Source organism: Barbus barbus (genome assembly GCF_936440315.1).
Source record: "Barbus barbus genome assembly, chromosome: 48".
Taxonomy (NCBI): Eukaryota; Metazoa; Chordata; class Actinopteri; order Cypriniformes; family Cyprinidae; genus Barbus; species Barbus barbus.
The window spans coordinates 8277765-8292663 of record NC_136726.1 but is presented as its reverse complement, the minus strand read 5'-3'; the positions used below and the strand labels follow the sequence as shown (position 1 = coordinate 8292663).

The following is a 14899-nucleotide window of genomic DNA, read 5'->3' as shown; positions in this document are numbered from 1 at the left end:
TACATTAAAATCATGTATTAATGTCCATGGAAATAAAAAACATTGGGGTAACACTGAACGAAACGGAAGGTCTACCCTTCAGAGGTAGGTAGAGCTGTACATGATAATTCCATGATAAATTTCCAAAGCAGGAGCAGCGGAATGAGCGGGAAAAACACAGAATATTGCAGTGATTTAAGCTAGTTCATGTGCTGGTGCTACAATTACCGGACATTTCAGAAAGAGACAAAGCATTATTTTTTTTTTTCTCCACAAAAGCAATTTAAAGCACACACAGTATTTTACATTTCATCTATACTTGTATATAAAAACAAACTAAAAACAGAAAAATTTAAATCCCCTAATTAGGGCTGACGTGAATAAATGGTAAGCGGTCAGTAACTGAAAGCCACAACTAGAGACTAGACAGAAATGTACAAATGAGCATTTATGTCATGTTTTCCATATGTGGGATGTGACCGGATTTTGGATTACATTTCACCGGATTATGAGAAAAAGCTAGAGCGTAACGGATAGACCATTAAATATACATAAAATCTAGAGTAAAAAATTAATAAAAAGCCAGCTCGTCTATGAAAAAAGACCTCGAACTAAAAAGGAATGCATAATGAATTAAAACCAAGAAGGGCAAGTTGTGTTTTACAAACTTGACAGGAAAAAATATATATGTACAAATGTTATATATACACATATACACACATAGTTGAATGTATATATTGATGTTTTATATAGTTATATTCAACCGGTCATACTCAAAGTAAAAGCCAGTGGCCTGGAAGGGTAGAGGGTCCCTTTGAGCACCAAAAGGAGTGACGCAAGTCCACTTCTGCACAGCGCTTTACCTTAAAGTCCGAATCAGGCATAAATCTCCACCGCAGAGCCGAGATGGACGACCAATCAAAAGTGATCTTCTCGGCCTCGCCTTCAGTTCCATAAATGTGTGTGTATAGAAAACATATGCATACATAGTCATTTGTTTTAAAACATTAGTCCAGACCCCCGAAAACCCCCTCCCTCCCTCCCTCCCTCCCCACATAAAAGGACGCCCATGTAGGAAGGTCTGTAGTTGAAATCCTTATGGCAAAGAGTTTGTGGCAAATTTTCCTTTCCCCATGGTGTAAATTCCCCACTGCTTAAAAACAGTCAGGTTGGCAAGAAATGTTTGTTTCTGCAACATTCAGTCCGGGGGTAGAAGGTCATGCAGGCGAAATCCCTCTCTTATGTGTGGCCGAACATCCTCGTTCTGGAATAAAAAACACAAACATGCCACGTCAACAAAAACAGTTAATTGTAAGTGACACCTTAGATATAAGTGTGAAATTATTTTGAAATTAGAAATGCATAATGTCTGAATCCACATGATGCAGAAATAAACTGTTTATTTATAACCGACAAACAATTTCTCAATATTTTGCCTAATGTTTATAAAAAAAAAAAAACACAAAAATCACATAATCCTTAAACTAAGACACTACATTGTATGATATTAAATATGGATAACGATACCTTTGTGAATTGTTTACTGTTAATTAAAAAAAACTAACGGTGTTATTAATAAACGGAATTGTGAATGTGTGGTTTGAGTTATTATTTCTAAGAATTAAATGCCAAAGAATTCTTAATGAATAAAGTACAAATTTTTTATTTAAAAAAAAAGTATCACATAATTAAGCTATAGTCTTCACACTAGGATATTATAATGTATGATATTAAACATGGATAACACTTGTGAATTCGCACAGAAACAAAACAAGAATTGTGAATGTGTGGTTAGAGTTAGTTTCTTCTAAAAATTTAAATTGCAAAGAATTCCATTTAATAATTTATAAATAAAAGTACATTTAAAAAAAAAATTAAAAAAAATCACAATGAAGGTATAGTCTCTCTCTTCACTAAGAAACTATAAATGTACAACATTAAATATGCATAATACTTCTGTAAATAAATGTTTACTCTTAAAAATCATGTAAAAAATGTTTTCATCTAAAAACAGAATTATGAAAGTGTATGGTTTGAGAAATTATTATTGTTGTTATACCATTCTTTCAAAAAAAAAAAAAAAAAGAAATGGCAAAGAAATAACTGAAAGTTTCATAAATAAAAGTACATTTAATTGTTATTTAAAAACAAACATATGATACTAAGCCTGGGTAGTACTCAAATTGGCATAGCAAAAACGTACTGTTAACAATAAAAAGTTTAAAATCAAAAGCCCAGGTATTATGTAATGAAACAGTATTAAATAAAAAGAGTTAAAAAAAAGAAAAAGTTATTAAAATAATTAGTTTTTTATCATCATCTCTAAGAATTAAATTAAGAAATCTTAATAAACAACCCTTGATTTTTGCAAATGACATGTATTTGTCTCTAAAGACTACACTAGTATAGGAGAAAGTATTTCTAAAAATAATATCTTAAGAATGCACATTATCTTTAAAAAGCAGCACACACAAGAAGCACGTACCAGTTCTACCAGCTTCTCCAAAAACGGCACCAGCTTTAGGAGCTCATTGTCATTCTTGTCCACAAACCAACTCTCAATGGGGATCCCATTGGAAAGCTGCAATGAGAGGAGCACATCCTGAGCTTTACATACTAATAACTCACCACAGACCACTTCAAGGCGGCTTCACAAACCTGGTAGGCAAAAGCCTGAGGTGAGTTGTCTATGATCACTGTCTTGGAGAGATCTCTCCCGAGGATGTTAAGGTCTTTGATGTAGTTGCCTTGGACGCATACGCAGTGTTCACGAAACAATCTGTGCCTGAAATAACAGAGGAAAGACATTTTGAGCGGAATACTCACCTTAAACATCTTACAACCTGAGAATCCAGACACACATTTGTTCCAATCACACCTACACACTATTAGTGGAGAAGGAAACATGCAGCTTCAATTTAATGCCATTTAAATGCCATTCACTTTTTATATTTATTTTACTTTGAGAGGGAACTGACCTAACCAGCTGTTTTTTAGGATCCAGGATGTTCAGCAGCTTGTCAGCATACACCTTCTTGGAAGCAGTAAAGAGAATAATCTGCGAATAATTGAAGATTACATCATTAACGGCAGTCATAAGTGAAAGCAGTAGACCACATCATAGGCAGGATGTTCATTATTTCATTTATAAAAAAAAAATTTAAAAAAAGCATGACAGGACCGACAGAACCAAGAAGAGAACTCTTACACATTTTTTTTTAATGGGTATTTGCAATTTTTGCAACCCTGCAACCATAACCTGGGATATCTAAAACAGTGTATTTTTACAGTTTATTTAAATATTTATTACATTAATGATGTCATCCTACTGAAAACAAACAAATAAACAAAAAAAGTAAAAAAAAAAAAAAAAAAACTTGCTCACCTCATAAATTTGAGACATGCGCTCTAGGAATTCTCTAAAGAATGGCCGTAACCGGACATACACCTTTAGGAATAAGAGAGCAAATTACTGTTGGAGCTACATACAAACCAGTGCGCAAAATATATATATAAAAAAGGTGCAATATCTAGATGCTTTTTTTTTTTTTACCTGGTAAATGACATCTTGGAAAAGCACAGGGAAAGTCAAGGCTGCATCCTCCAATTCATTGAGGCTGCAGTGAACCAAAGTCTCATCCTGGAATAAAGCAACAACGGCGACTTAATTCTTGCATCAAAAGAGCTTGCATCAACAGACTAAGACCAATGATAGATGGCAACTCACTAGATCCAGGACAAGAGAGAATTCGGGGGTGCTCCTGGTTTTCAGAGGAAGCGCAGGCTTACGGGTGAGCTGCTCTTCAGTCAAGGGTGGCACGTGTTTGATGAAGAAATAACTGGAAGACAGAGGCAAGTTAGCGCACAAGCACATGGCTATACTGAGGTTATTTAGATCAAGTGTGTTGAAATTTGGCTCACGGGTCAAAAACTTCCCAGTCCTCCTCGTAAGTCCCTTCTGCTGGAGGCGATGGTGGGACATCTGGATAACTGCTGTTGGATCCCACGGCTAATCAAGAGAGTGAAGTGAAGTGACATTCAGCCAAGTATGGTGACCCATACTCGGAATTCGTGCTCTGCATTTAACCCATCCAACATGCACACACACACACAGCAGTGAACACACACACACCGTGAACATACACCCGGAGCAGTGGGCAGCCATTTTATGCTGCAGCGCCCGGGGAGCAGTTGGGGGTTAGGTGCCTTGCTCAAGGGCACCTCAGTCGTGGTATTGAGGGTGGAGAGAGCGCTGGACATTCACTCCCACCACCTACAATTCCTGCCGGCTGGAGACTCGAACCCGCAACCTTCGGATTACAAGTCCGACTCTCTAACCATTAGGCCACGACTTCCCCAAAGTGTAAGGATGCTCAGCTTTAGGCAGCAGTAGAACTGAAATAGGACACTCACCAGTTAGCGGTGGCATATCAGCCTCTGTGACGATCTCTCCTTGCTCTGTGTCTACGTGAGGCAGCGGTCTGGGGTTTAGTGCAGGGTCAAAGGTCATGTCTCGACCGTCTGTGGTAGTGCTGGTCGGGGTTTCCTCGAGCTGCTCCATGTCGAGCTGCTTCACGATCTCCTCCGCTTCCACCGCCTGCCCTGGGGAATCTGAGCCCACTGTAGCTGGAGGACAAGAGTGTGATGAAATCAGAAAGAGCTCAGAATGAATGGAAAATGCGGCAATTTTGCTGGTAAACGCATTGTTTTGGTTCAGTGATTCCAGTTTGCAGCAGGTGCCACCGATTAGATGGCTGCACCTGAACCTGAGGGTCTCAGACGGCAGGTGAAGAGTCTTCAGCACAAATGCTTTAGCTCAGAAAAGCTGTAGTCTGAATTTTAGTTCTGCTATATTGACAAAAGTCCTAATGCTTCTTTTTTGCACGTTCACGACAGTACCACACCTCATGAGCGACATGAGTAATGACAGGATTTTCATTTTTGGGTGAACTATCCCTTTAAAGAGGTCTACCACTCACATGACCACAAAAGCAAATGAAGACCATCACATTGGACACTCAGTGGTAGACCTCTTTAAAGGGATAGTTCACCCAAAAATGAAAATCCTGTCATTACTCATGTCGCTCATGAGTTGTGGTACTGTCGTGAACGTGCATCGAAGACTGACAGGGAAGAGAAGAAATTTTTGAATTAAGTCATTATTTTTGTTTTCTTTGCACACAAAAAGTATTCTTAAAGCTACAAAAAATTAAGGTTGAACCACTGATGTCACATGGACTATTTTATCGATGTCCTTACTACCTTCCTGGGTCTTGAACAAGCCAGTTGCATTGCTGTCTATGGAGGGTCAGAAAGCTCTCGGATTTAATCAAAAATATCTTAATTTGTGTTCTGAAGATGAATGAAAGTCTTATGGGTTTGGAACCACATAAGGGTGAGTAATGAATGACAGAATTTCATTTTTAGGTGAACTATCCCTTTAAAAACAATATGAAACAATATTCACAACTAATGATACTTCAATATGTGACATTTCTGATTCAGATCGGAACTGTGAGAGGAAGGGGAAAAAAATAAAAATCAAGAAAGGCTTTTTCTTCCATCTCGGTGTATACCAATGACAAATACACTTTTCCAAATGTATCATTCATGTGTTGTAATTGCTGTAACATTACTTTAGTGCAGTAAATAGATTTTAAAAGGGCTGCACTGGTGGCCTAAAACTAAATTGTTATTTAGCTTATTAGTTAATACTTTATTCCTTTTGAATATTGTGCACAGATGATTTGTACAAATTAAAGACATTTTCATAGCAGGAATGATAACTATAAATGATAACTGTATTAGCTATAAAAAGAAAAAGAAAAAAAGCTATATATATATATATATATATATATATATATATATATATATATATATAACAATTATACTGTGAATTATAAATGTTTGAATAAATCTTACATGAAGACAGGATTTCATCAGTGTGTCCCTATTTAAGACCTGGGGTCAGACTAAAATGTGTAAAAACTTCAAGTAAAAAAAGTACTTGAATATTCTGGATTCCAATATTCTTGATTGAATATTCCTGAACATCTTAATTGTTTTTCTTAAGAAGAAAATGTCAGCCAAATAAGTTTATCTAATTTTTTGGCAATTCTTGGTAAAGACTTGCTGATAAACTCTCTAAAAAAAAGTTTCTCTGAATTCAAAGATTTCTGTATTTCAATTTAATGTCTTCAGAACATTCTTAATAAGTTTCATAAGAACATAAGTAAATTTTGAAATATTTAGAATTCTAACCTTAATTCTTAAAGATGATAAAAATAGCAGTTAAGAAGAATTTTATTTTTACTGTTTTGTGAATCTGGCCCCAGGAATGTAGGTAAAGAAAATACATACTGTTAATATAGATTTCATGACGACTTTAAATGTGAATTTAAAATAAATAAAACAAACGCATTGTTTTATATGAAGAGGTCTGAAAAGGAGGAACTAACTACATTTTATTATGACATCAATGTCTCAGTGTCATTTAGGCACATGTATCAGCTGACAATTGAGATCACAGTCCCTTACCGTTTTTGCTGGCGGGTGAGAAGAAGCTAAAAACAGGAGAGAAGATGGTTCCCAGGAGGGTGGTGCGGGTCGGACTGCTCGGCGTTTCCGTCTGCACCTCCAGCTTCCCGTTGGGCTTCACTGGTTTACTCTGACCCGTCATGGTGTCTGAGCAGAAGAAAATGAGAAACATTCAACACCAAGAGAACACTGGCAGTCGGCGTAACTACTCACAACTAAGTTTAATTCACACACAGAACTCTTCAAGAGACACAAAAATGAAAATTCTGTCACCCTCAAGATGTTCCAAACCTGTAATGAGTTTCTTCTGTTGAGCACAAGAGAGGATATTTTGAAGAATGTTGGTAGGTAACCAAACAGTTGATGGTAGCCATGGGAAAAAAATACCATGAAGACAACGGCTACTGTCAACTGTTTGGTTCCCAACATTCTTCATCTGTGTTTTTGTGGGAAGTAAACCTGTGTGTGAGTAAATGATGACAGTATTTTCTTTTTTGTGTGAACTATCCCTTTAAAGGAGCAGTAGCTTGATGATATGAGAGGGTCAGCACTCATACCTCCATTGACAGGGCCTTTCCTGCGGGTTCTGGGGTTTGCTCTGCTGGGCAGGTTCCCACCGGTTGGAGTGGATGTGATCAGATTACTATCCGAATCGCAGTCTATACGGCTTCTCTTAGCAGGAGTGCACTGCTCCACCTGACATTAAGAAACACAGCTGAAGCCAAACCACTTTTGCCTCCACAAAATCATCTCAAACACAAGTTCAAATCCCAACCTTGACAGCATTGCCTCTGATGAACCGTTTGATGGTGGAGAAAATGCCTGTGTCTCGCTTCTGCATCTTGGTGTCTTCGGAGGACAAAGAGTGTTCCACCTCAGAGTGCTTCCTCTTGGTCTTGGCGGTCCGGGCGGACGGGGTGGCGCTCCGCTGCTGAGATGCCTTACGCACTCTCAGCCTCATTGTCCCAAAAGTCACATGTAAGACTGGGAAGACAAACACAGTTCATCTGTAACAGTAAAAAAAAAAAGTGCAGAGCTGCACCATGCGTATTTGCATAAGTTTCAGCACCGCTACATTAATAACACTGAATGCAAGATATTCAGCTGCCATTACGGCTGTAGGGAAATTCCATCGCAAAGATCAGTCATGGCAACTCAAGGAAAACAATCGGATCTGTCCCCTGCTGCCATTGACAAGAAAGGTCTCCACAGCACCCAACGGGGCTTTCTTTAAGAGTGCCAAAAAAGACGGGGAAATCATCACCCAATCAATGGGGAATTATATCAAGACTATGATGGGTTAAACCTGCTTGCAAACCTTGACACAGATGCTCTTGCATGTGGGATTTGTGAGATTAACAACTTGGAATAGATCTTATTCGGTGATAAATTTTGGACTTGGTGTAATGATCAATCACATGCTACAACAAGTTCAATGGTGACGTTTACGTAGGCAACAAGACTCAAATCCAGCTCAACTGTTCTCTACCCCCTCCTACATAAAAATGGCAAAAACCCCTAGAAAAAAAAATACTGGCATGTAATTACAACTTTGCATTAAGAATTATAAATTTTTTACATTAGATAAAATATGAAATTCCTTAATATTCTAAAGACATAAGAATCCTGAAGGACAACAAACTTGTGTGTGCGTGTGTATCTAGATCAAGGTTTCCCAAACAGTTTTTGATGAGTTGATGAAAACTTAAAAAATAATTTTAAGAAATTATTCAATCAAAGAGTGCAAGTGAATTAAACAATTGTGCAGTCTAATGTACGGCATGTTTCAAAGAACTTGTTCACATGAGCAGCTCGATATCCAGTGTGTTTAGAAAGCGTCGCAGTAAATGTAGCAAACTACAACTTTGCATTTGTGACGGATTTAAAGTGTCACGAAACTCTAAAAGACATTTTTTGAGATGTTAACATATGTACAGGTTGTACATCAGTGAAAACAATAGCACTAATTGGGCCTCATTCATGAAACATGAGCAGAATTAATTGTGTAAATCCTTCGTTAAACCATTCTGATGTAAATTTTTGAATTCATGAAAATGTTAGTATTTTCAAAACATTTGTTGGTACGAAAGAAATTTACACCTGCTCCCTACCAGGTGTAAATGGTGCGTAAAACGTTCTGTGTTCTTTTTTGGCAAACTGATCACACTGAATTTTGATGCACTGCCATTATAATATTTTACAAGGTCATTTGCTCTTAAGCTAAGCTAAAAATGCTACTGCCAGACCCAGAGATCGGCTGAATGGATTAAAAAAAAACGGTAAAACTCAACTGTTTAACTCTAAGGGAGTTGTAAAATGACCCTATTTTCAAAATAAAAGTGGAGTGTTCCTTTAATGTACCTTCTAAAAATCTATACAATTTAGACAGTAATATTTATGGTTTAAATTAATAATAATAATGTTTGACTTGTCCCTTTTCATAAAAATTATTTAAAGGATGAACCATTTTATAAGGTTTTGTTTTTATGAAAACCTGTATCTGAATTGTAAATCATGTCATTTTATGGCTTAATATGTTACCATAGATATTGTACAACCCCACTCATACGGTGTTCATTTTACTTTTGCAGCTCTTAAAAAGTCTTGCCTTAAATTGATTTTTAAAATAACTGTAGATACCCTGTAAATAGTAAAATAAAACTCCTTCCTTGATATTTGTGTACTGAAATGTTTTTGATTGACATTTATGGTCTTTTTTTATTTGGGCTAGTTAAATTATTTTTCAGCCAACCAAAATCTGAAGAGTACCTGCCTGAAGGGCTACCAGGGATTTTGAAATTTTGCGAGCCCTGCTATTAAGGGAAAAAAGTTTATTTTTTCATTTTTTGGAGCAATTGCGTTCTTTCAAAAAGTTAAGTTGAACCAACGTCACAAAAAGTGACATTGGTGTGCAGTGGTGACTGGCTGTCGTATCAGTTTTCCGAGCTTTTCTCAGTATTATTCATGAGAATGAACTCTTATGATCCAATCACTGCGCTGTTTTATGCATGAGGTTTTCTTACAGCAAGGTTTTTATCTCAGTAAACACGACCGTAAGAATATTAAATGTATAACAACATGTGGAGTGCGCATGAGAGTGGTTTCTGTGTGGAATTTTCAAGTTTTGTGAACATTTGCGAAACAACAAGTGCTAGGTTTACTTTATGAACATTTGAATGTCAAGAATTTAAGATAAATATTAATATTGTAACTAGAGATGCGCCGATACTGAATTTCTCTGCCGATACCGATAGCCGCTTATTCAGAATGATATTGGCCGATACCGATAGTTATGAGCGAGTTCAAATTTGACGTGGTCGCATTTGTGTCAGTGCATGGTCTAACGCTGCTCTAAAACGTCTGCTCTGCTCCATGCATAAAGCGCGCGCTGCAGAGCCGCCGTACAGTGCAGCAGGCAGGGCATACTTCACTTTCCACGTTCCGTCTCGCGCACAGCTGCGTCTGCACAGCTTTGAAGTATACTCAACCGCGGATTAGCGCGGACAGACGAGCCCAAAATGCGCATTACCACCTACTTGACTTGCGCTCGGTCAACATTCACCTCACGTATGAGATGTTGTACGCGAGCCCTCCTGATGATGATGAAAATGACGTAATGCGGACGGTGCGCGGACACGTACTGCCGAAGTATACTTTGGCCTTAGGATTTCTGATCAAGTGAAGAGAGTGAGAGAGGCGCTTTCAATGCAAGTTCTTTAGGAGCAGAGCCTTTAATACTTAAAGGTTAATACTCGCCGCGTCGGCACGAGCTGCAAAAATCAATGTTTCCAACATTGATAAAAAATAATCAGCATATTAGAATGATTTCTAAAGGATCATGTGACTCTGAAAATACTGCTTTGCTTCACAGGAATTAATAAAATGTTAAAGTATATTAAAATAGAAAACATTTATTTGAAATTGCAATGATATTTCACAATATTATTTTGTGAAATAATATTCATAATATTTTTCATCAAATAGATACAGCCTTGATGAGCATAAGAAACTTCTTTAAAAAAAATGACCCCAACTTTTGAACTGCAGTGTATTGTACAGTAAAAATGTTTTCTCAGGTAACTTAAAATGTACATCTAGTTACATCAAGGGTCAAATCAAATATAAATAACACATTAAAGTTAAGTTACATACTTTTTTTGTGTGCATGCTGTACAGGTCTGGTATAAAGAATGCTTTTGCTCAGGTGCCCGAAATGTCCGCCCAATAGAGAAAAGTTTTGCTCAGCAAGAAAAAAAATTAGAGGGAACATTGCTCCCACGGGTCCTTCAATTTGATACAACTAAATTGAAGAGTTTTTAAGGCCTTAGACAGTTTTAAATACATTAAATGGTACAAGAACTAATTTTTGAAGTTGGCGCAAATAAATTTAAGAATTCTGCAGATACCTTGTATTGGGTGGTGATGGCGCAGTGGATAAGACACATGCCTTTGGTGTGAGAGACCGGGTTCGAATCCACTGTGAGACACCAATGTGTCCCTGAGCAAGACACTTAACCCCTAGTTGCTCCAGAGGCATGCGACCTCTGACATATATAGCAATTGTAAGTCGCTTTGGATAAAAGCGTCAGCTAAATGAATAAATGTAAATGTATTGAAAATGTTTTTGATTGACATTTATGGTCTTTATTTTATTTGGGCTAGTTAAATAAATTTTCGGGCTACCAAAATCTGAAGAGTACCTGCCCGAAGGGCTACCAGGGATTTAGAAATTTTGCGAGCCCTGTATATATTGTACTTATATAATTATAAGTAAAAAAGCTCCTCTTCAGTGTTGTTGTATTGCTGACTAATGAACTGTGAACAGTGGAATAACTTTGCTGAGGAAAATGTCATGTTAAGTGACATACTGTTCACAGTCTGTTTTATTGGCATCTTTCAGCGGTCGAAACACTGAGCGATTAAATTATACAGACATGATACATTTTGGTAAGCCATACTGCAACATCTTATGTACATTCATGTGTATTTTGCATTATAACTTATTAAACTGGAAGAGACTTGAACTTGAACTGAGGTACAATAGCGATCGGTCACGTTACATTTAAAAGCGACAAAAAGGCATTCATTGCTTGTATTTCGTGATCGAATGTACAGGATTTGAAAGCTGAGAGTTTGTTTCTTATCAGAAGAAAAAACACAGATCTTTGTGATTATTGGATGCGAGGCGTGCTACAAACGTTTGGTGTAGAGAAAAACTGCAGATCTGGCAATGCTGGCCAGATAAAATTCTTTTATCGGCCGATACCGATTGTTGGCCGATACATCGGTGCATCTCTAATTGTAACTAGTACTGTAAAATAAGATTACCTTTATTTTACAGTACAAATGTAATTTACAGTAGGCTACATACATATATATATATATATATATATATATAGACTAGGGGTAGCACGGTACATGTATTCGTACCGAACCGTCACGGTACTGACATCTCAGTACGGTGCATGAGGCCTTACGACGAATACAGGCAATTCCCCCCCAATCCAGAAGGGGGGCGCCCGCAGTAAAGCAACACTGTTTGATAACCGCCAGCAGAAGAACAGCGAATGCCGTGAGTTGTGCACTTGAAAACAAAGCCCACTAAACAGTGACCATGTGCTGATTCTGAACGCGTCTCTCACATAGACTGACAGAGGAGTATACTTTAAACGCTTGCGCACTCAACTGTTTGCGAAATGGGGCTTTGTGCTCGTGTATCCTACCTCTCCCATTCATCACAAATCCAAATATTCCATATTATTTACATATTTGAGATGTAACGTATCTGAATGCTAAACTATTATGTAAATTATAGGCTTTGTACTTCAGTCACGTTCCAACGGTGACACAGAGGCGGGTGCGCTGATATTTGTATTTTATTTTGATAAAGTACCAACTTTAGCAATGCTGGAACTGATGTGTGTGTCGCGATCACTTCAACTGTTTCCTTATACCAGCAGAATCAACTTTAAACACTTATCGTCTTAATAATGCATCACAAAGGTCTGCTTTTATTTGTGTACACTCACAATGAAAATAAAACCATTTGAGTTTCCTTTCTGTGAACAAATTAAGCCTGTCACAAAAATGAACAAACTCAGCATATATAGGCTGTTACTTATCGCACTGTTTTTCCCCCTTGTTTTTCTGTTAACTAAATCAAATATATTTCAAGAATTTATTCCTTGTATGTACTACAGATTTTATATGTATATATATATATATATATATAAAATGTAATAAAATATTTAGCATTACTACAGTACTGTTCAAAATAAATTAAAAGAAACTGAGCATTGATTTGTTGTTTTTTCCCTGTTTTACCGAAATCGTATCGAACCGTGACCCACACATATAGAATTATATAGCAATTACCATCTAAAATATAAGACTAATATGGTGTGCTAATACATTTAAGGAAAAATAAATGACAATGAACAATTAAACCGCTGTCTTTGATATAGAAACACTGCAGTGAGCATGTTTGAGGAACAGAAATATGAAAAGAGCAATCGTACAGTAATTAAATTAGAAATGTGAGTATATTCCTTTTTAAGGTTTTGTGTGTTTTCATGAAAGCACTGGTATGTGTAGAAATAAACTAGTGAAAGTCCTCAGATGTGTTTGAAGTGGGCGGGGGTGAATCATGTCTCCTTCATAGCCCGCTTTGCTTGTTCAATCTAAACAAATGTAGCCTGCCGATCATTTCTAACACATTCCCGTGCTGTAAAGCGTATTATATTCCCCAGCCAACACAATACACCCCTAAAATCATGAGCTACTTCAGTATTTCTTGTCAGTTCGCACATCCCGCGCCTCCGAGCTTCATTATTCAGATAAAAATGGTCGCGCTCAAGTTAGCAAGCTAACTGCTCAGTGGTTTTGACATCAAAACAATAAAATCGCCAACAGCAGTCGCTCGTAAAAAGGCACACCGACTTTGAGCTACACACGCCAGTTTTTTCGTCATAATAACACATCTTATTTTAATGTGGATATTTGAGTCCGAGGGCGTTTTAACGCGGCTAACGCTAACAGATTTGTCTCGCGACACCCGCGCTCTTTAGATACAGTAAACACGCGCTGGAAAATAACAAACGGACGTTATTTATCCTATGAGGTTTTATTTATTAATCTATATTTGTTTAAATGCGATATAAGACAATAGCGCTAGCGTCTTCATCTGCGTGAAGAACATGTTCTCACAGACGGAGGGGGCGAGTCGTGAAGACGCGAGATTTCAAAGCACTGCGACCGTGGCGAAGGGTTAAATATTTATTTTTGCATGTATGTGATCAAAATATGCTCCGTTTAAACACTTACATGCCAGGGGTCAGAGCGACACGATGCAGAGGTGGATGTTGTTGTGGCGGAGGCTGAAGCGGCCCGCGCACGCGTCTCTTGGTCGCTTCTCCGTTGAGCGCGAGTCACAGAACGATAGAGAGATCTACAGCTGCTCGGGACGCCATTTCCCGCCTCCTCTCAGAGGGATTCTAGCGAAGAACCCGGATGACGCTGTACTCTACCGCGCATGCGCGCAGATTCTGAGGGGGGAGTGCAGTGCACTGTATCAAGGGATTTTGACTGTATTAACATACAAAGTTAGTCCATTTTAATGTGTGGGTAAGTCTATGGAATAGAAAACATGAGAAAAATCTATCTATCTACCTTTCTGTCTATCTATCTATCTATCTATCTATCTATCTATCTATCTATCTGTCTATCTATCTATCTATCTATCTATCTATCTATCTATCTATCTATCTATCTATCTATCTATCTGTCTATCTATCTATCTATCTATCTGTCTATCTATCTATCTATCTATCTATATGTCCATCTATCTATCTATCTATCTGTCCATCTATCTATCTACCTTTCTGTCCATCTATCTATCTATCTATCTGTCTATCTATCTATCTATCTATATGTCCATCTATCTATCTATCTATCTGTCCATCTATCTATCTACCTTTCTGTCCATCTATCTATCTATCTATCTATCTATCTATCTATCTATCTATCTATCTATCTATCTATCTATCTATCTATCTATCTATCTATCTATCTATCTACCTACCTACCTTTCTGTCTGTCTGTCTATCTATCTATCTACCTTTCTGTCTGTCTGTCTATCTATCTATCTATCTGTCTATCTACCTTTCTGTCTATCTATCTATCTATCTATCTATCTATCTATCTATCTATCTATCTATCTATCTATCTATCTGTCTATCTATCTATCTGTCTGTCTGTCTGTCTATGTCTATATATCATCTGTCTGTCTGTCTATCCGTCTATCTATCTATCTACCTTTCTGTCTATCTGTCTATCTGTCTGTCTGTCTGTCTGTCTGTCTGTCTGTCTGTCTGTCTATCCGTCT

The 14899-nt window shown here is 37.4% G+C and overlaps 1 protein-coding gene across 2 annotated transcripts; it reads right to left on the bottom strand.

Annotated features, from left to right (window-relative positions):
• Window positions 1-14021, bottom strand: LOC306866298 (CTD small phosphatase-like protein 2-A). Of its 2 annotated transcripts, none has more exons than XM_079411391.1 (13): window positions 13840-14021; window positions 7292-7500; window positions 7074-7212; window positions 6517-6663; window positions 4393-4605; window positions 3901-3988; window positions 3707-3818; window positions 3533-3619; window positions 3365-3427; window positions 2958-3037; window positions 2638-2764; window positions 2465-2560; window positions 1-1243 (listed from the first exon to the last, which is right to left on the bottom strand). In XM_079411391.1, the coding sequence occupies exons 2-13, from the start codon at window positions 7475-7477 to the stop codon at window positions 1178-1180; spliced, it is 1404 nt and encodes a 467-aa protein (XP_079267517.1). In that variant the 5' UTR covers window positions 7478-7500; window positions 13840-14021; the 3' UTR covers window positions 1-1177. The 2 variants fall into 2 exon arrangements, with proteins under 2 accessions (XP_079267517.1, XP_079267518.1); XM_079411392.1 differs by having other exon boundaries at window positions 4393-4599; window positions 13840-14007.
• Window positions 14022-14899: the final 878 nt, after the last annotated feature.